The sequence below is a fragment of the Castor canadensis genome, chromosome 3 (genome assembly GCF_047511655.1).
Source record: "Castor canadensis chromosome 3, mCasCan1.hap1v2, whole genome shotgun sequence".
NCBI lineage: Eukaryota > Metazoa > Chordata > Mammalia > Rodentia > Castoridae > Castor > Castor canadensis.
The window spans coordinates 157768721-157792866 of NC_133388.1; the positions used below are offsets into that span (position 1 = coordinate 157768721).

Below are 24146 nucleotides of genomic sequence, written 5' to 3' on the forward strand. Positions count from 1 at the left end.
GAGCCTCCTGTTCCTAGGTGTTTTCACAACTTTTGCAGACTAGCCAAGGGCTTTTGCCTAAAGGCTCTTTCAGAATCATCAGAAATTAGGGCTGTGTGCAGTGACTCACATCTCTAACCCCAGCTATTTGAAAGGTGGAGATTGGAGGATCAAAGTTTGAGGCCAGCCCAGACAAAACAATGTTAGCAAGACCATATTTCAAGCCAGGTATGGTGGTACACAGCTGTAATCCCAGCTACTTAGAAGGTATAGTTTGGAGGATCACAATGCAAGGCTGACCTGGACAAAATATTCAAGACCCTGACGTCACCAGATACCAAGGCAGTCTTCCTGACTTCTTGTCCACACAGGGAAAATACTCACCCTGCTCCATAAATGGAGCATGTGGATTGAGAGGTATAGGTGAGTAGTGAGTACTTCTGTCGTCACCATGGTTTGGAGAAGTTGGTGTAGTCACCCTCCATACCCACAAGTTCCACATGTGAGGATCCATCCAACTGCAAATCAAAAATATTTGCAAAACAGTTGTGTCTGTCTTCAACACATAGAGACATTTTCCTTGTCATTGTTCCCTGACGAACACATCCTAACCATTATTTGTGTGGCATTTGTGTTGTCTTGGTTCTCACTAGTAACCCAGAGATGATTTGGTTTAAAGTGTGTAGTTGATCAGCACGTAACCTATTTTATGTTAAGGAACCTTTTTATTTCTGTTTTTGGAAGTATTGGAGTTTGAGGTACTCAGGGCCTCACGCTTGCAAGGCAGGCACTCTGTCACCTGTGCCACCTCCCCGGCCCTTTTTGCTTTAGCTAATTTTTGGATATGCTTTCATATTTTTGCCTTAGCCTGCCATCATCCTATCTATGCCTCCCATATGGCTTGAACTATAGGCATGTACCACCACACCTGGCTGATTTGTTGAGATAGTCTTAATAACTTTTTTCGAGGGCTGGCCTCCAACCATGATTCTCCAATCTCCATCTCTGAGTAGCTGGGATTACAGGTACGAGCCGTTACACCTGGCAACTCTGAGGATCCATTTCATATAAGAGATGAGAGCATTGGTAGATTTTGGTGTTCATGGGGTGTTTTGACACCAATATTCCAGGTACTGAGGGATGGCTATTTATAAAAATAGGTCTGTCAATGGGTTGGGCTTAGCTTTATCTTATCAGCCATAAGTGCAAAAGATTTGTTTTCTTTTATTGCAAGGTTTGATTTAAGGACAGCCTAGCTTCTAGAATGGAGCCCCCTGCTGGCAGTTATTGGAACTCACCTCTCCCATGGCCATGAGTACCATGCTGTGATCAGCTCTAACAAGTGATGTTTAGTGGTCTGCTTTTTATTTTATATCCTTGTAGTCAGAGGTTTTGAAAAACAACACATGTTTTATGTACCTGAAATGCACCACCAGTCCACGTGATGTGTTCTCAAAGCACAGTGACCTCCCACGGTCTCTACCCCTTGCTAATGACGTAGAGCTGGACTGTGGGCAGAGAGCGGCTACATCCTGTTGCCAGGTGCTCATCCTGCAGGATGCTAACGTCAGGGAGAAGTGCCACTGTCCCGAGGTGGAATCAGAGCAAACCTTCTACCTGCATTTGGTCAAAGATCTGGTCTGTCCCAGGGGAATGCAAACGAGTACACAGTCATCTCAGGACGTACATGGAGATTCCTTGGATAAGAGCTGACCTAGCTATGGTTGGACCTCCTGTAGGCATAGCCTGACTTCTATGTCTACTGTGCTCAAAGCATTCCTCTCCTGACCATTCTAGCGGAGCCACAAAGTAGCACACATGACAGTACCTGGTGCCCAGCCCTTTGTCCCCCTCCAGACACCCCTGCTCCTCCCTGGATCCCCAGCTGGTCAGGGCTCATATTGTGCTGTTACTCATTTGAACAGCAACTCCTGGCAACAACCCCTGGGAGGGCCCATGTGTTTTCTGAACATGCTTTGGATATCTTAGTTATTTTTAGCTGTACAATACCTATTTAAGGACATGTGCTCATAACTTCACACGATGGACCAGGGTGACTCATCTCTCCTTTTTCCAGCTGACCGAATTGAATACCTTCTTCTTGAAGCACATCTTTGTGTTCCATGCCAGCCATCCGTTAAGCTGGTGTCGCATCCTCTTCATCGGTTGCATCACAGCTCCGACAGTGAGGTAATTCCTGCAGCATGACAGCCGTGTGTGGATGTTGACCTGATGTGTTCTCCCGCATACGGGGAGGGAAGTCCAGCAACTGGCAGATTTTCCGTGAAAAAAGCCCTCCCAAAGAACGTGACTCCGGAATGTGAAGAAATGTTTTGCTCTCAGACCTCAGTCCATCATTGGGGCCTTAAGAACAAAGCAAATGGTTAAAGCCACACCAGTTGCCCTATTCATTTTCAAACACTTAACGCTCTTAAAATGAGATTATTGAGAAGTGGTGAAAGTTTTTGTGGTGCAATTGAAGTCACAAGTGATACCATTTTTTAGACTGAGACTTTATTAGCTTTTTCAGACCTGGGAAACTAATTTCTTTTTTTTTTTTTGCAGTACTGGAATTTGAACTCAGGACCTTGTACTTGCTAGGCAGGCATTCTACTCCTTGAACAATGCCACTAGCCCTTTTTGCTTTATTTGTTTTCAGATAGGGTCTTGAGGTTTTTGCAGAGGCTGGCTTCAATCCTCCTGCCTCTGCCTCCTGAATAGTGGATTATAGTTGTGTACCACCACACTCAACTTGCTTTTTTTCCTGTTTTTTTTTTTTTTTTTTCTTTTATGGTATTTGGGTTTGAACTCAGGGCCTCACACTTGCTAGGCAGAAGCTCTACACTTGAGCCACACCCAGCTTTTTCTTTGTTCTAGTTATTTTTCAAATATGGTCTCCCACTTTTGCCTGGGCTGGCTTCATCGCAGTCCTCCTGTAAATGCTTCCTGTGTAGCTGGGATGATAGGCATGTGCCACTGATCCCAGCTTTTCATTGATTGAAATGGGGTCTCACAGACCGTTTGCTTGGGTTGACCTCAAACTAATTGCCTTTTAAAATGCTCTTGTAGTTCTCCAGGACACTGTCCATCACAAACAAGGACCCAGGACAGTTCAAAGCAAAACATTTTCACTTTTAATATTCATAAGTGGCACTTGGGTTTTATAACTAATTCAGAGTGCAGGCCTTGATCAGTCACCAGACTAAAGATCTGCCAAATCTCTTACAGACTTCACTTTTGACCAGCCACCTATGGCTCATACCTGTCATCCTGGTTCCTTGGGAGGCAGAGATCAGGAGGATCTTGGTTCAAGGCCAGCCTGGGCAAATAGCTCATGAGACCTTATCTCAAAAATACCCAACACAAAAAAAGGGCTGGTGGAGTAGTTCACGTGGTAGAGCACCTGCCTAGCCAAGTGTGAGGCCTTGAGTTCAAACCCAGTACCTCCAAAAATTAAAAAAATAGTTTTTCAGAAACTGTAGGATTTCTTAGTTCATCATTTTTAATATGTATGCAAGCCACACAAGTAGAAAGGGTCACTTGCCAATAGTAGATATTCACCTTGGTCAAAGAGACCCCCAACCAGTGCCCCTTCTAGTTGTCATTCATCATTCTAAAAAAACCCCAACTGTCTGAAGTTCCTGGATTAAGCAAGCTAAAGTAAAAAAGAGAAGTCTGAGTCCTGTGGAACTAAAGCCAAAATTCCATCTCCTCTATTGTGAGTCACGTGAGAAAGGCTGGCAGCCCTTTGAAACTCTGTAGGTCAGTGGCTTGTTCAAGTCCTTAGGTCATAAATGCTGTTTTTCCTTAATGGTCTGAAGGCCCCTCCCCCATTTAAAATTTCATTTCATTTGACACATCACATTAATGTCAGAAAGACTAGGAACAGTTATTTTCTTTTATGTTTTATTTTGGAGATGGGATCTCATCTCACTGTGCAGCCCAAGCTGACCTTGAACTCATGACTGTCCTCCTGCCTCCACTTTCCAAGTGCTAAGATTACAGGCATGTGCCACTACCCCCAGCTAGGAGCTGTTTTTGTGTAAAGTTAGGGGCAATCAACAAAGTCAGTAAGAGGGGAAAGAAATCTCTTCTTACCAAGCAAAATGGCAAACCTCAACTGACTTGTCATGAAGTTGCAAATTTCAACCGCAAATTAGAGTTTAAAACTCTACCAAACCCTATGGATTTCTATACAGTTCTTTTTTTTTTTTGCTTAAAATTCAGTCACTTTCAGTGCTTTTACACTACCGGGATACTTTTCATATTACAAAATGCTTTGGAAAGATGGACTTGCTCTTGTGGATTTCAGTGCAGCCATCCAGTTAGCAAGTGCCAGGCCCTGACACAAGAGAGAGCTTACAGGCTTCAGTATAAACGGTATATACCTCCCAGATCCATCTTCTTTCTTTTGGATTCAACTCCCACATGAATCTGCTTTGAGAAGACTCTGGGCGAATACTCTTTCGATAATATAAAGAGGGATAGTGTAAGCGGATGAGAGCAATTAGAAGGTAACAGGCAGACTGGTAAAAGCACGTCAGATTAAGGAAATGCAAGTGAAATAAGAGGATACCTGCATTCTGTGAAATTCTTCACTGGGGGCTTTGGGGTGAGGAGGTAACAGTGCTTGTACAAACTTTAGGTAAATCTGTGAATCCCATGGAGTTTCTTGCAGAATTTTGTGAGCAAGTTTTATGTACTTCTATCATCAAATCCTCAAGGGAGTCAGTGAGCCCCAAAAGATGATGAGTTCCTCCTTCAGAGGAGCTCTGAGGGTGGATTGAGGTCAGGGGTATCTAGGAGACTCCAAGCTACACTGTCCTCGGACAGGCCCCCACCACGTGGCTGTTCTGCACTAGAAATGGGGCCAGTCCCTTTTGAAATGTGCTGTTTCTATAAACCGCACCCCACATCTGAGAGAGTTTACAAAAGCATCAAAGGGCTCATCCACTATTTAATGTTGACGTAAGTAGCATGTTATTAAAATGAATTTTATCTGTCCTTTTGCTCTTTGAATGTGGCAACTGGACAACTCACAATGGCACCTGTGGCTCCTATTTGTAGCTGTTGGGTGGCACTGCTCTGAGATTTCAACACCCTTTTCTGATCTTGTTGGCAATGTTTAAAGTCACCGTGTTGAGGGATAGTGAAGTGCAGCTGGGGTCCATTCCAGTCTCTCAGAGCCAGTTACCAGCAATGACCTTTGCCCAGGAAGTCCCAGAGGGGACAACCGATGACCCCCAGAGCCAACCCTCAGGAATCACCTCCACAGAGAACCTGAACCCACCACTGGGCTGCCTTGGCTCAGAGCTGGTGGAGTCTCACTGGATCAAGGTGGCCTTTGCCAACACTGTGGTTCCTTAAGCTTTGCTCCCTTCCCTCCCACTTAACTGGAGTGCTGAATCTCTTACAGCAGTGTTTCAGTGGCACTGATTTTCTGTTCCCTGGAGTAGAACTAGAGCAGGAAGACAGAGCATGTAAAGCAAGGACCATTTTTACCTTCACTGTGATTTAATTGTGTATTGACTTGGTCTTCCAGAATGTTCAGTAATTCCAGCTTTGTTCTTTCAGGCAGTACTATGCTTACCTGACCGACACACAGTGCAAACGTGTAGGGACTCAGTGCTGGGTGTTTGGGTGAGTATCTGTTATATCAGGGCTTTATAAACCACCAAAGCCCCTATTTATTTATTTATTGTAGTATGGGGTTTTGAACTCAGGGCCTACACCTGAGCCACTCCACCAGCCTATTTTTGTGAAGGGCTTTTTTCGAGATAGGATCTTGTGAACTGTTTGCCCAGGCTGGCTTCAAACCACGATCCTCCTGATCTCTGCCTCCTGAGTAGCTAGGATTACAGGCATGAGCCACTGGCACCCCGCTAGAAGGCCCTAATTTTTTTCTGGATAGTTTTTGATCTTATGTTAAGTGCCTTTCAGTAAATTTCCCACACACATTGTTGAACAAGGTTTGCTGGTTTTAGATTGTTTTATCTTTCATTTTTAACATTCGTCTATTTTTGATATAAGTTAAGAATAGTTACTTGGCAAATTATAGAGAGAGGGTGTAGAAACTGCTTTCTTAAGAAAACAGTTTTAGGAAATCAGATATTTCCCACAGAGAAGTAGGAGACCTGGTTTTATGAAAGAGAGAATGGATTGGATGGGTTCCCCGGACCATGTCCTGGGCCATCATCCTGCTGTGAGCTTAGCCATGCTCCATTCTTTTGCCTTTAGAAGGTCCTTGAAACAAACAGCTGCTTGCTGTACCAAAGTATAACTTTATTGTTTAGAGGATGAACACAGCCACATGGTTACAATTTATTGTCTTATTGTGGGTATGAGTGCTGTGTCCTAATTTACAGTTACATAACTGATATGAAATAGTTTCACACCCCCTGCCTCCACCCCACCATCCTATATGAGCCCCTCTTCAGTGTCTCAGGCAAGTTATTCTGACACTTAAACACCAGCAATTTATCATCGAGTTTCGAAACCTAAGTTGCCTAAAGGTCCTGCAGATCTGCTCAGGAAGTTCAGTCCCTGATTCCCTTGATCTCAAGGCCTAATCTAAGTTCTAAATTGAGTATGATAGTGCAGAGGAAATTTGAGGAAAACCCACAGCAGAGAAGAAATGACTATTTCCAATAGAATTTCAAAACAGAATAACCTTTTTCCAATTAAAAAATAATGTGTGCACATGGATAAAGCCTCAGAAAAGAATGTAGACGAAACTAAAGATCACCAAAGAAATCAGCCCTCAGGAATGGTCACTGTGATCTTTCATTCCTTCTAACTGTGTGTGTGTGTGTGTGTGTGTGTGTGTGTGTGTGTGTGTGTGTGTACATGCATGTGGGTTCTTGCTCCAGATTCTGAGGGATCACCACTAATTTTAAAGGATAAAAATGCTGATACTCAAGTTAGACTTCAACAGGTCCTTCTCCACCCACCAGAAGACAGAGGGCCATTGTCCTTGTCATTTGTTTCTCATACATTATGTGGTGTAAGCTGATTTTCTTCAGGAGTGATAAGGTGGATTGGGTTTCCTTTGTTCAGTGTGTGTAGCAAGCAGGAGGAGTCACACATCTTCCAGGTGCCATGACTGAACAGAGGAGGCCCTCTTACTGTCTTGTCCTAGGAGAAAGGGCTGTCCCCAGCAGTTGGGCTCTTCTCTCTCACAGGTCCCTCCCCTGTGCATTTTTTCCTTCATTTTTAAAAGTCCTCAGTGGAGTAGATGTTTTGCACAGAACTTTATTGAGTTACCTGTAGAGGAAAAGGAGGTGTGGGTCAGATAGAGGTAGTGATGCAACAGAGTTTCCTTTTCATTAGGCAGCCAAAAAAGTATAGTCTCCATGCTGGAAGACACAGATAAAGGAAAATGGGGCTAAGAGTAGTAGGAAGCACTGATAGAAAGTTGTGCCTTCTTGGACAATAATTAAAACAAAGTAAGATGCAAAAGAGAGCTATTTGGCTTATTAGTATGCCTCATTAATCACTGAGAACTCCCAGAGTAGTGATGCCAAGATTAATGAATTTTGTGAGAACCAGCAGGCCATGCTAAAAAACAGAAACAAAAAAACAAATTCTTCTTCCTAAATCACAGTTGGTGTGGGTTAGGGGGAGGGGAGAGGCATGGCTTAGGTGGTAGAATACCTGCTCAGCAAGAACAAGACTCTGAGTTCAAACCCCAGTATTCATTCATCTACCACCAAAAATAAAAAAATAAATCACACACAGAGACCCTCCTACATGTGTGAACACACAAGAACTGGCTCCTATGCCATCTTGCTGTCTACACTGTCAGCTGAGAAAGGTGTAACAGGAACCTGGGGCTCCAGGCTCTTCTGAGTGTTCACTTTCCCCCACCCCCTTCCACCCTTTGTCCCCCTCTCTTGTCCTGTTCCTCCCCCATCCTCCCTGTTGCCCTCATGTTATTTCCTTGCCTATCAAAACAGAGAACAATTAAATGTTATGTTCCTTCAGTTCTGTGGGAGTTTGGGGGCCAGACTGATGTGAGCAAATCCCGCAGGGGTACAGATTATATTGTCTTTTTCTTTACCTTTTCTCCCATTCTACCCAGGTTGTAATTGGGTGTTCATGTCTCAAAAAGAGAGCATTAGCTAGGCTTAAAAAGAAAAGGTGTTTTGTCACTTCTCCTGGAAGGCAGCTGAGCTTTGACAGGACAGGAGTGAGAAGTTATTTTTCTTGCTCCTGAGAGTCCTTGGGTTGAGACTTCTTTGGGAGAACGCGTACCTGAGGCCCAGTGGCCAATCGTGCTTTGCTGTTAGAGTCTCAGCTTCCCAGCAGCCTCTCCTCCATGTCATCCTGACCCTATTAGTGCCACCAGTACTGTAACCCTCCACCCTGCCACTGCTCAGGCACTATTCCCAAGTCTATACCCTCATCTCTCCTCTCTTTTCCACAGTATCTACCATCTTGAAACCATCCCCTTCCTCTGCGAATTCTGTCCTGGACTTCCTCCCACTTTCCTGTTCTCAGTTTCCTTTGCTGGCTTCACATTCCACCCTGCTCTCCCCATTGCAGTGTCTCAAAATTGTGCCCTTGTTCTAAGCTCATAGCCTCAGATTGTCTTTCTTAAGGATAGACACAGCTATAAAACAGATACTCCTTTCCAGGAGAAGGGAGCTGAACTATAGGGCCATCTATATCTGTGACCCAACCAGCACTTCCTGGTCACAGCCATGTTCCTGCCGACTTCACTTCTGGGTCATCGCCATCCTGCAGGCCAACTGTTGTCTCACATCCACTCTTCTGGCCCTGTGCTCACTGCTGTCTTCACTTCCGGTGTTGCCTTAGAGCCAGTTTCCCTGCACTGTCTTCCCGTTCACCTCATCTTCTCTTGGTTCATCCTGTCTGTATCCTGCCACTCCCCACTCTTTGCCTCAAGGACACCCCTACTGGCATCTAAAGAACTCTGGCACTAGTCACAAAGACTTTTTATAGCAACTGGATCCCCTTCCCGCAGACAACGTCTTGTCCCAAGCACAGGACCCTCTGCCCCTCTCTTTTTCCTACCGTTTTCTGAAAGTCAGAAAGTCCTAGAGCACAGTTGTCATTTCACCTCTGTTAAGGTTCCCCACAGCTCTCACTTCCTCTCTAAAAAAGTGTGTTTACTCATCCAACTTAGAACTGGGACTGTACCTCTGAACTTCAGGAGTACTGCCTGTCATGGATTTAGGAGTCTTGAGTTGGTAAAATAATTTACCAAGAAAGGAAAGATTCGTTGGCATACCACTTAAAAGGAAAGAAAGTGGCAAGCAGCTAGGCAAAGGAGCATAGCACATTGCTGAGGCAGGGTTGAGAGTACGTTTTATACCTGGGTCAGGCTACTTTCGATTGACTGTCTCCCTTTTTGTGGACCTTATTGATTGGTTGTCTATTCCGTAGATCATGGCTTGAATCTCGCTGGGCAGGCCCCTGTTTCTTCATTCTGGCATTTGCACGCTCAGCCCCTCCTTCCTCATTCCACCTGACTTTTGGTATTTTGTCCCTGCCATGCTTCCATAATTAGGGGCCTTTCCTCCCCACTCCCTGGCTTCCTAGGTGACTGTGTGATAGTTGAGTTTCTCGGCCATACCTCTGATTTCCACTATTAGAGGTCAGCTCCACAGCCAGAAGGGTACTTACTTTTCCACTGTACCCAGGAATGATTCCTGTGCCTCTGTAGGGGGCTGTTTGTGGGACTCAGGAGGTGGCCTGCTGAGATGACCTTAGAATCTAAGAGCCCTTCCTCTGTCAATCAGGGTTGACTTCTATACCCAACTTACCTGTGAGCCTAGGGCTTTCATGCCCAAATTTCAGGAATAACCCTGCCTGCAGTCTCATTCCATTCACCACAGAACTCCTCATCCTTGGTTCTGCATTAACAAGGCCTTTTTTCCACCCAGTGGAGCCATGTGCAAAGAGAGACAGAGCTGAGAGTAAACCGGCAGACCAGGACTAATTCTTGCCCCCAGGAACAGCCCACAGGCAGCCTTGCTAAATCAAGATAAGGATGGCAGTAGACATCAAAGGGTATGGGGACACTAACGGAATTCCGTCAAACTATAATTTGGCCACCTCGCTCACAGATCACAGATATTTAAATTTGAACTGAGTAAAGGGACTTATGCAGAGCTGTGCAGTGGGAGGCCCAGGAGTGAGGAGTTAGGAGGAGGTAGGTGGTGTGTCAGCTGGCAGACTTAGTATGGGCTCCCACTGTGCCCAAGCCTTTGGCCTCTTTCCAGATTAGCTACCATTTGAGTCTTGGTGTGAAAGTCACATTATCTTAGAAGGTTGCTGTTGACTGGAACTCCCTCTAGTGGTTGGAGTCAGTGGCTGGTATGAGTCCCTGTGATGTTGAGTTTAAATCCATCTCAGTTCCCAGCATTTCTCATCAATCCTGCAGCTCCTACCGAGGTCCTTGCACATGAACCGGTACAGTAGCCTCCCTGTGTATTACTCTTGCCCTCATAACAGTTCTGTTCAGCCACCAAAATTATCATATTAAAATGTGAACCCAATTGTGTTAAAATGTGCTCCAAACCCTCTAAGGCCCCTTCAGGCTAGAAGTCAAGTATGGATGGGCCTCAAGACCAAATTATCCTGACCCCAACTGATCCCTTCCTTATTCCAAGCCCCTGTCTGTACCTTTCCCGTGCTCTGGCCTCAGCCTGACCCACCCAATAATCCCATAGCTGGCTCCCTAGACCTGGTCACCCTGTTGTGGAGGTGAGATGTGTCTATGTGTACAGACAGCAGCTTGGTTAAAGAGTGCCTAGCACCTAGCAGCAAATCAGATCCTGGAGCCACTGACTCAGAAGCACTGGTCTTTAGGAAAAACTCTAGGTGGTTATGAAGACAATTGTGTAGATTCTGACCAGAATTTAAGATGAAATCAAACAGAAAGCTACCAGAGTAGCTGTCAATTTAGTTTAAAGTCTTAATTGGCTTTATTTTCTACTCTAGAATTGGACAACACTTCACTCTATAAAACAGAACTGGTGTTGTGATGAGCTGAGCAGAAGAGGTTGTTTTTATAAAGAGTAAAGGGCCGAAGAAATCAGAAACAAGGGACAGTAGTGGATTGGTCATTTCAAAGTTACTTTCTTTGTGAGGTGGGAACAGGGAAACTGATTGATTAGATTAAGGTTACTTCAGGTTACCTTTTGTGTAAGAATTAAGGCAGCAGGAACTTCATATCATGCCAGTTGGGAAATTTTGCTGTTATCTGTAATTCATATTTCTCACAGGGCCAGGTGAACAGCTTAGTTTCAGTTTGGTGACGTGGAACTTCACATGAGTGGCTCCATTTTGGCTTTTAGCCTGGTCTGTTAGGATTTAGGACAGGAGTTTAGTTGAAAACAATTGCCTTCTATAATTTTTACTTAACAAGGATTGCAAATTGTTTTTGTGAAGCTTTTGTTTCACTGCTATGTGTGTGTTTATGAGTGTGTACTGGGTTACAGTAGAAAATGGCTTCTTGCCAGCTCCTGTCTGCTGGTCACCATGCTGTTGAAAAGGACTATTCTGTATTCTAGTTGGATATTTGGAAATCTTTCCTAATAAGCTCAGATGTTCAGTCTGGCTTATGAGCAGGTAGTCATACTCATATCCTAGACTCAGTACCCTCAAGTAGGAGTGTTCAGGTGGTGCTGGCCAAAGATTTAGCCTTCACATCACTGCAGGCTGAAGTAACAGAAGTTCAACTGCCATCTCATGTCAAGTCACCATCTGGACTCCAGGATTACAGTGCAGAGACCTTCCGCAGCTCAAGTGGTCCTTTCTCACATATGGCAGGCTTTGTTGGGGGGCGGGGGCAGAGGCCTATAAGACTCAAGTCACTCCTTCTTACAGGGGTATTGAGGCCTTCTTGGTCCCTGCCACCTCTTTAGAGATTGCCTATATATGAACACACTAATCCCTGACTGTCCAGATTCCTTCTGGAGTAAGGAGCCCCTAAAGTGGAGTTGTCAGAAATCAGTGTTCTTCTGCCACTTTTTGGACCTTACAGCCAACTGTATAACCTTCATTTCATCCATCCTCACCTTCAACCTCTGAACCCTCTGAACCATTAGGGGAAGGCCTGATACCTTCCCCTGATGTTTTAATTACAGGGGAAAGCATGGGGAGGGAGAAAGAGAGAATATTAACAGTTTTTGCAAAATTGCTAAAAGGATCAAGAAAGAATAAAAGGTTTTGCAGTTGAGCCCTTCGTGTTATTAAAGCACCCTGTTAGAGGGCTCTGGAGTGCCCTGTGTGGCGGCTTAGCCTGTGTGAGATGCACAGGTAGACAGTGAGAAGGCAGCTGCCAGCCCAAGATGAAGCTGTCCAGCGGTTAGAGTCTGACCCAAGGAGTGAGGCACCCCACAAAGGATGCAGATTCCCTGTGCCTAAGAGCGTCCGGTGTCCCACAGGGTGGCGTGAGGGTCCAGCTGGTAACAGAGACTCTGAGTTATGGGACATCAGGTACCCCCAGCAATTAAAAACCGTGACCCAAGATTTTGATCTGGGAAAAAGAAGTGAAAAGTTTTATTTCCAAAGAAAATACAAGTGGGAAAGAACAATGTCGTTTGGTAGGGTACCTGCCACAAGTGTCCGGAGCAGAAATCTTGTGACCATTTAACTTTTTGTTTCAATCATGCATATTTCTAGTGATGTCTATGCCCTAATTAGATGAATTAATATTTAGCCTCCTCTTTTCTGTCTACTTAGGGTCATTGGTTTCCTGGAAGCTATTGTTTGCATAAAATTTGGACAAGATCTCTTCTCTAAGACCCAAATACTCTATGTTGTACTTTGGCTTCTTTGTGTGGTAAGTCATTACTTTTATACCCAAAGATATTAGTTGAACTTCCTGGTGTCTCTTAAAAAACAGAATACAGTCTGGGCATGGTGACACATGCCTGTAATCCCAGTACTTGGGAGACAGAGACAGGAGGATCCAGGTTCCAGATCAGCCCAGGCAAAAAGTTAGTGAGACCCTATCTCAAAAACAAGCTAGGTATGGGGGCATGCCTGTGGTTTCAGCTACTCAGAAGGCAGAGGTGGGAGGGTCGTGGTCTGATGCTGGTCTGGGCAAAGCTCGAGATCTGACCTAAAAAACACACTAAGAGCAGGTGTGGTTCAAGTGGTAGAGTGCTTGCTTTAAGTGCGAAGCCCCGAATTCAAACCCCCGTCTTGGATCATGTAGAGCAAGCATGAGTGAGCCTAGCAAGCATAAGCCCCTGAGTTCAAACCCCAATACTGCCAAAAAAATTTTGAAAAAAACAAAACAAGGTCTTCCCAATGTAAGCATTTGGCTTGTCTTTGTTTAAAGTGACTATTTGGGAGAAAAGTTCTTACTTTACATTTAAGCTTAAGTTGATTCACTTTATTTGGTCTAGAAGAAGATTAATTTGGGCCTTTTTTTTTCTTTATATATATTCATGGAATTTATTTGTTTTTCCAGTATAAGGAGCTGACCCAGAGCTGTGAACTTGCTAGGCAAACACTCTATCACGTGAGCCACCTCCCAGTTCATTTGTTTGTACTTTGTTTTGAGATAAGTTCTCCCTGCCTTTGCCTAGGCTGGCCTTAAGCTTCTCCCTTGACCTCCTGCCATGGCCACGCCATTAGCTGGGAGTAGAGGTGCGCACCACCACCCCTGGCATACTCATGGAAAATTTCAAACATTTGAGTAGAGAAAATAAATAACCCCTCAGGTACTAGTCATCCGGTGTCATCGATGATGGACTCATAGTGAGTCTTGTTTCTTTTATGCTCTCCCACTGTTCCCACCCCGTGTTACTTGGAAGCAGATCCATCTTTACTATTTTAGAATATAGCTCTGAAAGAAGATAGCAATCTTTTTTTTTTATATAATGCAACCACCATTCCATTATCACATCTGAAGAAAAATTAATAATTTTCAATATTATCCAATATCTAACCATTGTTCAAACAACTCATTCTTTCTTGCATTTCATACTTCTAACAATTCATTTGAGTCACTATCCACTCATCACAAGTAGGTGGCTTGTGTTTTAAGTAAGTCACTTTTGTTCTACAGTTTTTCTTCTGTCTTTAGCGCGTTCTTGTTGAAGAAACCGGGTCTTTGGCCTGTAGGTTTTCCCACAGTCTAGATTTTACCATTTTCCGCCTGTCCTGTAACTTAACATATTTCTTTGTCCTCTGTGTTTTACATAAATCAGTGGTTGGTTCTAGAAGCTTGGTCAGATTCAGGTGTTTCTTTTTGGCCAGGCTCAAGTTTATATTTTTAAGGTGTCTTTTCTCACTTCCCCCATATCTATTTTAGGATTATTTGCTAGAAATCTTAACTGCAGCAGGCATCTTGAACCTGTCCCGTGCTGCTTCATCTGGAATAAATTGGGAAATAATGACATCCTTTGTATTTAAAGTACAGAATTAATGCTCAAGTGTGTTTTCCCATCCTAGTGAGACTAGATGTGAGAATCGGTGAAGGGAATTGCAACAGAGGCACCTGAAGATTTTCCCTTGCTCTTCTTGGATTTCTCTCTGGCATGGGCACCTCAGGTTTGGATTGGAATGTGGCCTGGCTGCCCTTCTTGCCTGGTGCAGGAGAGGTCCTCACCACAGTGCATCCCAGGCTGCCCAGTTACATGTCATACAAAATTCTTCTTGTCCTGACCCAGTGCTATGGGATTTATTTTGTTTTTATAGCCTCTCCTTGCACACAAATATGATTACATCATCCCTTTGCCCTCACTGTCGTGAGCATAGGAAACACTTGGCAAATGTGTGGAGAATGAAGGAATGAGTTAGAGAAACAAAGACTAGAAAGCGTGTAGACCGGCTGAGGGACCAGCCGGTCCCTCATGTGGAAAGGCCTGGTGGCTCACGATGATGGCCAGTTTGGGGAGTGAGAGCGAAGAGGGTGAGTTGGAAGAGGATAGGGGTTGCCTGCTTAGGATTGTGGACCTGTAGTTGGAGCCCCAAATATTTGCAAGTGAGAAAATGACGTCTGATTTGTGTTCCAGAGAAACATGGTGCAGGGTAGAGGGGGCCTAGCAGGAAGATGGGTGGGAACAGGGCGTACAGTCAGAGAGTGTTGCAGGGTCCTAGGTGACCAGTGACTGGCATGGCCAAGGCAGAGGCATTTAAGTACAGAGGGCCACTTCTGACCACTAAGAAGAGACTTGAGGGCAACTCCCAAAGTTTACAGTTTGTGCTAATAAGAGATGGGAAATAAGGGAGGAGCCTGTGAAAGGAGTTGGTGAATTTGGTACAGAGTAGAGTTGCAAGGATCTTTTGAATTTACAGGTGAAGGTGTCATGTCTCATTGGACTTCTAGTCCGTCCAGTAACTGTGGAAGGACTTGGTCAGAGGTAGAGATCAAAGACTCAGAGCCGAGGGCCAGTGGCTCACGCCTGTAATCCTAGCTACTTAGGAGGCAGAGATCGGGAGGATCACAGTTCAAAGCCAGCCTGGGCTAAGACCCTATCTTGGAGAACCCCATCACAAAAAAAGGCTAGTGGAGTGGCTCAAGGTGTAGGCCCTGAGTTCAAACCCCAGTACCAGAAAAAAAAAAAAAACATGTGAAGCCAGGGGGGTACTTTAAGAGTTAGGAGACACACTTCAGGGAGTTGGAAATCTGGTTGAGGACAGAGTCCGTGGAGCACCTGGATTTAAGAGGCCAGGGGACACAAGAGGCAGCCATAGGACATGGGACTCTGAAGACAGATTGAGTCCCTGATGAAAGTGATCAGTGATGAGAGACATGGAGGATTTGGCCCAAAAAGAGGCCACTGGGTCAGTCAGCTTTTATTACCGTAACAAATACCTGAGATAATCAACTTAAAGAGAAAAGGTTTGTTTTGGCTCACAGTTTTGTAGTTTTCAATCCATGATCACTTGGCTCCATTACATTTGGGCTTGTGGTGAGGCAGCACAGCATAGTGTGAGCACATTGTGGAGCAAAATCACCTCCTGGCATGGACGTGAAAGACAGGAAAGAGGAATGGGCTGGAGTCCCATTATGCCCTTTGAGGATCGCCCCCACCCCCCCACACACACATCCCAAGTGACCTAAGACCTGCAGTAGACCCCACCACTTAATGGCTTCCACCACCTCCCACTGGCACCAAAGCCAGGCACAAGGCCCAAACTGTAGCAAGTCCCCACTGCCTTGCACATGTACTTATTTAAAAAGTGTAGAAACAAGATTCTGACACCTTTGTTGTTGTTGTTGTTATATTGTGGCCTTTGTTAAAGAGCAAGGTTGGTCTATAGCCCAGGAGCCAGGCGATCACTGTTCAATAAGAGCATTGAGTTACACTGTGCCTCCCACACTGCTCAGAAAAACAAAGTCCCTAATTATTCCCCTTGCCTGGCAAGAGAACGTGCACAGAGCTGGAGATTAATGCAAAAGCAAAGATCTCTTGTGCTGGATAATACAGTTGTCTGATCAATCATCATAAATTTTAATGCTCATTACCATACTGAGGAAGCCATGCTGGATATTTTGCACCCTTGTTGCTGCCACATCTGCCATCACTGGCTGCCTGGCTCTCGTCCTGTATCATTTTCTTTTCCCCCTTCCCACCCCTTTTTAAACAAAATCTGTACAATTGCTATTTTAAATCCAGACTTTGACATTTGAAGTGATACGCGCCTAGATTTCCACAGGTGTGATTGCAAACCCATAAATTACAAGCTTTTGTCTCCTGGGAGAAGCAGAAAATGGGGCTCTTATACCTAGGTGAAGTGGTAGATTTGGCAACCACAGCAGGCTTTTTGTGCGGTGCTCATGATGATAAGCACCTACTCTTGCCACCTGCCAGTGTTTGCCTGGCCCTCTGCAAAGCCAGCTTTGCCTGCTGTTTGCTGCTGGAAGGAGCCCCAGCTGCTGCAGGCCCTCCCAAGCCCAGCTGCAGAATGGAAGAGCCCTGCGCAGCTGCCCTCTGGTGGTCAGAATTTGCAATGACAGGCTAGTGAAGGGCCCTACCTCCCCACACCCAGGGCTTGTTTTGGAAGGAGGCCCCCAGTCTCCAGTCTCCTGTGGGAAGCCTAGGACAACCTGTTGTGCCCTCTGCAAAGGGCTTGTCACATACCAAGGCTTCACGTGGCAGATCTCTAGTCTTTGACATTCTTTCCATGCCATGAAAATGGTAATTTAATGTGTGTAAGAAATCCAGACCAGTATTAATGTGTGCTAAAAGTTAGAAGTGGTTTTCCTTTTGTAATTGTAATATACTTGCTTACTATCTGTGTTGTTGTTGTTGTTTGTGTGTTTGGGGCAGTACGGGGGTTTGTTTCTGTTGTGTTTGGGGCAGTACTGGGGTTTGAATTCAGGGCTTCACACTTGCTAGGCAGGCACTCAACTGCTTGAGGCACACCTCCAGACAACTGCCTGGTTTTTTGATGGGGAATATGAACTTCTCTTTTTAAAATCCCTTAATCTAGGCTGGGCATGGTGGCCCATACCTGTTGTTCCAGCTAGGTGGGAGGCCACAGATAGGAGGATTACCCTGGGCAAATTATAAGACCCCCCCCAACTAAAAACTAAATGAAAACAAAAAGAAGGGCTGGGGGCGTGACTCAAATGATAGAGAACCTGCATAACAACCGCAAAGCCCTTAGTTCAAACTCCAGAACCACCAAAAATAAGTTAATACCCCAATCTGTAGCTGTATGTCAATTTGCATATGGATTTGATATAAAACAAACTAGTGGTTTTGTGTTTCAGATTCTTCCACCACCACGCCTCTATTCCCACTTCATTGGTGTGGAAGAGGAAGGCCAGCTGGAATACTGGGACTCCTTTCTTTCTTGGAACTTAGAGGACACTGGGCATGCCACAGACACTTAGCATGTTGCTGACTTAAAGACCAAAGCTAGGCTCCAAGACAAAAATTCACTGTCCTGCCTTCCCTACCTGTCTTTGCTCCACCCAACAGGTTGTGAGCAGACAAGGCCGTCATTGGCTGCTCCCATCATGCTTTTCTTTCTCAGAGGATGGCTGAGTTGGGTGAGTGGATAGAGGCATAAAGATGTATAGTCAGAAGGTAATATTTATTTATTTCCATAGCCGTCCCCCAAACTGAGATCCAGGTCTCCTGCGTTCAGCCTCCAGTTTTGCTTCACACTAGTTTTGTATCTGTAGGAGGCATTCACCTCTCTGAGCCTTCCTTCCTCTTCTGTTAAATGCAGAGAAATGAGTACTGGTCTCTGAGGTGACCTTTTAGATCTAAAGTCAGGATTCTTGGAAAGAACTAAGATTAGTCCCTCAAGAAGAAAAGGTCGTAGCATGATTTCATAACAGTGTTCATGATTGGAGTATGATGACATGTAATGACAGGTACTCAGGTGTCCACAGGAAATTCAGTGGGAGAGAGAGAGGCTGGAAAGTGGGCTGTTTGGTGCATGAAGGGCAGGCATTGCTTTGTTTTGTTTTGATGTTTTCTCTTGGTTGTTTCACTTGTAAAGCAGAAGGTAAGGCCTGCTGATCTACCTGTTCTCCCCCTCCCATCAGGCTCGTACTCCCCCTCCCATCAGGCTCGTACTCCCTTCACTATGCAGTCTGGACAACCAGAGACTTTTCCTAACTTTCATTTTTTAACAAATTCTGAAATTTTGAATTATTGTGGGTTTTCTTTGTGTGTGTGTGTGTGTGTGTGTGGTACTGTGGATTGAACCCAGGGCATTGTATGTGCTCTCTACTGCTTGAGCCACACACCCATCCCTTTCTTCTGAAGTTACTTTTTGAATAGAGTCTCGTGTTTATGCCCAGCCGTTCTGGACATCAATCCTATTTGCACTTCTCTAGAAGCTGGAAAAACAGGTCTCACCACCAAGCTCAGCTTTATCACTTGAGGTGGGGAGGGGTCTCGAGATCATTTTTCCCCTGGGCTGGCCTTGAACTGTGATCCTCCCTATTTATGCCTCCTAATGCTGAAATTTTGGATTCTTATACAATCACCCTTCAATATCCATGGGAGGTTAGTTTAGGACCCCCTGTGGATACCAAAATCCACTGGTGCTTAAGTTTCTCTTATAATATGACATAGTCTTTGCATGTAGCCTCTGCTTATCCTCTTGTGTACTTTAAATCATCTAGTTAACATAATATAATGCCAGCACTTAATGGGACCGCTAATGCAGTGCTATGCGAATAGCTGTGAGCCTGCTGTTCAGGGAATAATGAGGTGGAAAGCAGTGTGTGTCCATGTGAGGGCAGGGCACTGTGGGGACAGAGGGCTGAGTGAACGAGCTTTTCTTTCCCTAAACCTGAGAGTCATTTAGGGTGTGGTGTGTTAGGTGGACCATGCAAGAGAGAGGTACCCACCTCTCTCTCATGTCACTCAGGGGCTTGTGAAGCATTTTCTCTCTCTTTACTTTCCTATCTACTTAAATGAGAAACACCTAAGCAACAATAAGCAGTGGTCAGGGTGGGGCCACTGGCACCCAGCAGCCAAGACAGTTCTGCCAGGACAGAAGGCTGTCTGTCCTCTGTTCCTTCAAGTGCCATCATGACCAGGCTGGATGAAACTTCTTTTTCATTCAGAAATCCTCTTCCCCACGCTGAGTCCTCCTAACTCCTGCCAGTGATGGGGGCAGGGCAGAGAGGACCAGCCACGAAGATCAGAAATACAGAGTGCCATACATGCTCTTAAACAGAACTGCAAAGCTGTCCAGGAAGCACATCCCTCCTGCCTCCACATTGAGGACGACCTCGAATTCTGACAATAGAGTCACAGGCAATAACTGTGGTCTCTTCACAATCCTTCTTGTCCCAAGCTTCCAGGATGTGCCACCTCTCCAAGTTCTCATCTCTTGGTAGTCCCAGCTCTACCTCTTCCAGCCGTTTTGTGACCAGGATCCTCAGGACAGATGATAGAAATGTGCTATACCTGTGAATTCCTACAAGACCCTGACATTCTTGGAAATAGCATGTTTTGTATGTCATCATTTATAAACTGGCTTCACACGTGTCTTTGTCTTCCAGGCCTTCACCACGTTCCTGTGCTTGTACGGCATGGTTTGGTACGCAGAGCACTATGGTCACCGGGAAAAGGTACAGAAGGAGGCAGAGGTGGCCTTCACCTAAAGTAGGACTAGCCCCAAGCATACTCAAATAGAAGCCCTGTGGAGCTCTCTCAGTCTTGTTCCCCTAGGAACCTAACCGTGTCAGGATTAATGAGTCTGCTTGTGACTCGGCAGCCCATACATCAGTATCTTAGCCTCCTTTGTAAGGAGGATAAATTTTAATTATATGTTTAAAAAGCAAAAGAAAGAAGCAAGTGAGAAAGCCCTGGACTGGTCTTGGGAGGCTGGGTTATATATTCCGACTCTTCCTCTTTTGCAGCTTTTCTTCTTCTGTATCCTAGCTGGGCACCTCCCACCCCACCTACAAAACACCTACCCTTCCCTCTCCTTAGGGTAAACGAAAGACCTTTATCCTTCCTTCATACCTTTCGTCTCAGGGACTTGGGCACTTTCTAGAAGGTTGATTCTGTATGGCCTAACAGAAGAGCCTTAACTTTCTAGCCAAGAAACATTGGCTAGAAACTTTGTGACTCTCTAGGGGTGAGATCAGCCTGGGGACCACATGGGTGATTTCATCCCAGGTGAGACCTGAAATTCCTCCCTAAGCCTGTCTCTCTCCCCAGACCTATTCAGAGTGTGAAGACAGCACATACAGCCCAGACATCTCCTGGCCTCATGGGAAAGGTACAAAAGGTATTTTGTCCCTCAGACCTACTGAAGAGATTTGGGATCAGTGTTCATCCTCTGACTATTGGTGATGTAGGCCTCATAGGGTCTCACAAACCTAGTCATCAAATGTCTTCTGTCACTAAAACAAGCAGGGTTGGGGTGGTGGTACATGCCTGTAATCCCAGCTACTGAGGAGGCAGAGGTAGGAAGTTAGTATGAGACCCTCACCAAAGAACAAACTAAAAGTAAAATGACTAGGGGATGTGGCTCAAGTGGTAGAGCACTTGCCTCGCATGCATGAGGTCCTGAATTCAGTTCCCAGCACGAACAACAAAAAAAGTAGGAGGGAAGGGAGAGAGAGAAAAGAGGGAGCTTACAGCTGACACACTTGCTATGTGAGAAAAATGTTCACACAATTCTGCCTTTCCTGAAGCAGGTATTGTAAGGAGGCCCGTACCATCTCAAGAACCCCATGGAATGTTCTCCCTCTTGGTTTTGGTTGTGAGTGAAAAGGGTTAGAGAGAATTGTGTACCAGAAGTAAGAGCCTTTCAAAAGAGGCAGAGCGGTTAAATACTATTGATATAGAAGGCAGAGCAGTGTGAGAGGGATTTCAATAATATAGTCAGGAACCATCCATTAGCCTCTTACCAAAAGAGCTAGGCCTACTTGGTTATTTGTGGAACAATGAGGCTGCATGGGCATGGATGGGAAGCATGGTTGGGGGAGGAAATGGTGAGTGCCAGACACTGAACTCCCAGAATTGCCCAGAGAAACTGTGGCATGTGGAGAAGATGTTAACCTGAGCACTTATCCTCCCCAGGTTTTCCAAGACCATGCTTTTTAGGGATCACACTGGGGAGATGCTAGTGTGAACCCTGTGGAGTTTACAACCACTCTTGTAGTGGCAGTTTCTCCCTAATCAAGGAATGGATCAGCAACCCATTGTGAAGTGCTGACATAGGTGGGAAGGGGAGCTCCCTGGACCCACCTTATAGAGCCCTCTTTTACAGATCAGTTCTGGGCACTTCTGGGTGTATGTTGAAAAGAATTCATCAGTGATAAAGTTATAGTTATTACATACTTAGAATAGTAGAAAAAGAAAAAAAGCCTTAAGAATGCTAAAAGAATCTTTTGGACTCAGACAAATGATACTTACAATGGAGACAAAACTCTGGGAACTTTTTCTGGATGGCTGACATGGGTGGAGATTTACCAAAGGGATAAATATGATCCCTGGGCAGAAAAGCCTTTGACCCAGCTGCTAGGCTAAGGAGTGGCCCTGGGCGCCATCTGAGGACAGAGCCCAGCCAATGCAACTGTGCAACTCCAGGGCTTCCCATCCTAGGCAGCAAGGGCCTGATTTATAAAGGTGTCAGTCTCTCAATTAGTGATTTTAATTTTATAAAGCCAAAAATCCTTCCCCAATTGAGAGTTTAGAAATCCTGGCATGTGACAGCTCAAGGTATGCCAACTCAGGTAATTGTTCTTTGGTTGGAAGAGTAAGATGAACACCTGTGTGCTTCCAGTCCATTTATACTCGCTTAAAGTCCTTATCACTGTGACCACAGTTCACCTTACACAGTGCAGGTGTAAAAATTCTATAGGAGCCATCCTGACTTTGGGGGTTGTTTCCTTGTGTGCCCAAGGCACCACTGTACACTTCAGTGCTGGGGTTTCTGCATGTCTGGCCTTAATTATTAATGAGGCCACTAGAGGGAGAGCAAGTATCAGGGAAGAGTCTTTTCGTAGTTGGCAGGGCAGGGCCAGCTGGAAACAGCACAATAAAGACAGTCTAGGAAGTTCTGCAGCCCCAGGTGACTGTGCTCTGCTTCCTTTGGCCAGGTTCTGAAGACAGCCCACCCAAGCATTCAGGCAACAACGAAAGCCATTCTTCCAGAAGAAGGAACCGACATTCCAAGTCCAAAGTCACCAATGGAGTTGGGAAGAAATGAAAGGCCCTGGTTTATCAGAGGTGTTCCAGAGAGTGCCTAGAACTGAGAGGGAAACAGGACTTGTCTGGACCTCCCTGTCAGGAGATCAAAGTGTACAGAGCCACAGGAAGAGAAAGGGGAGCTTGAGGGGGGGGTCACAATTTGAGAGTATAAGTCTTGTTTCCCACAGACCTGGCCACAGCAGGCAGACCACGGCCTGGGTTCTTTGCCAATTTGGGGTCTCCCCTAGCTTCGGCACTTGGCACACAGTTACAGGCAGCAGTGCATAGTGTTGGAAGGACAAGGTAGCTGTTTGCTCAGAGTCCCAGAGCATCTCTGCGCTGTGTCTTGTGGATGTGGATAAAAGTCTTCATTCAGACACGACCTTAGCCACGGATGATTGACTGGTCACTGGTTTTCATTTATATGAATCTGCCTTTCCATTTGATGGGTTTGTTTAAGTTCAGACCACTTTACTATCTTTTATTTTGCTGTTTTTAAGGTAGGATGCTTAAAATCCTGCAGAATCCACTGCTGAAATTGAAATTGTGGGAGGATTCCCCATCCTTCTCAAGGAGAAAAGAGGGTTGCTTTCGTGTTCCTGTTTAGCCCTTTTTAGGGCTGTCAGCACAGCAGGTTGAACAGCAGTCAGAGGAAGGCTAGTTGCCTGCATAGGAACTGGGTTTCAGATCAGAGCCTTTTTTGTTCCATTCCAAATGTCATTTGTCCAGACTTACAGTGCACAAAAGTGACCCTGCTAGAGGGGCAGCGACACCACGGCTCCTCCCCCGCCAGGTGCCTTTTACATGTGCTTGGTTTCCTTCCACGGCGTGTTGCCCGCATCATCTTTTAGTCTCATGTGAGGTGCTGGTGAGTATTATCTTTCATCTGTGCCATGCTCTAGAACATTCTCCTAATAGTTCATCACCTCTGATGGATCCCTGTTTTAAATAAAACAATTCACATGAAAGGCCATCAAAGTCTGTAAAATGCTCGTTTCTTTGCATCTTACCGCTAGCATCTGTATTTTTCAAGTGACTTTAAGATAGTGTATATGTGCGTGTGTGCATTTTATACGGTAAGGAAAAATAAAAGGAAAAGTACATATTTTAAAGGGCTTACAGTCATTTATATGTGAGTTCATACCCTTCCCAAGTGATCTGTAGAAAATGAACAAGATGGTGGTTGTTTTTCACTGTGATTATGGTGACTGAGTTAGATTTTCTTTCTTCAACAAGTGGTCAGCGTACAGAAAGACACTTGCTGAAAGCAGTCTTGTTCCTTGTTACACAGAGCGTGAAGATTTTGATGTCTTGGCTTCCTTTAAGAAAATCTCTTAACCATAGAAGTGTCATATGTTTTCTTTTTCTGTAAAAGAATTCCAAGGAGAGGGGATTAAGTGAAATTTGCAAAGCTAGGGTCACATCCTGTGCTTTAGGTGACCACTTGGCTCAGAGCCACACAGAGTTGCTTCCTCAGTCAGAAGTGAGTGTCCTAGAAAGGAGCAGCAGCCACCAGCCCACACTAAAGAATTGGAAATCTGCAGCCGGTAGGCCCCA

General features: G+C 45.2%; 1 protein-coding gene across 5 annotated transcripts in view; it reads left to right on the forward strand.

Moving 5' to 3' along the window:
* Ptdss1 (phosphatidylserine synthase 1) overlaps positions 1-23567 on the forward strand; it is a 63394-nt gene extending 39827 nt beyond the window's left edge. Inside the window, exons 8-13 of one of the 5 annotated variants that reach the window (XM_020172217.2) lie at positions 2057-2169; positions 5554-5619; positions 12694-12793; positions 19946-20014; positions 20610-20670; positions 22499-23567. In XM_020172217.2, coding sequence (XP_020027806.1) covers positions 2057-2169; positions 5554-5619; positions 12694-12793; positions 19946-20014; positions 20610-20670; positions 22499-22608 — 519 coding nt within the window. In that variant the 3' untranslated portion in view covers positions 22609-23567. Of the gene's footprint in view, positions 1-2056; positions 2170-5553; positions 5620-12693; positions 12794-19945; positions 20015-20609; positions 20680-22498 lie in introns of all 5 variants that reach the window. The other 4 variants (XM_020172216.2, XM_074068879.1, XM_074068878.1 and 1 more) reach the window with 4 other exon arrangements.
* The last annotated feature ends 579 nt before the right edge of the window (positions 23568-24146 follow it).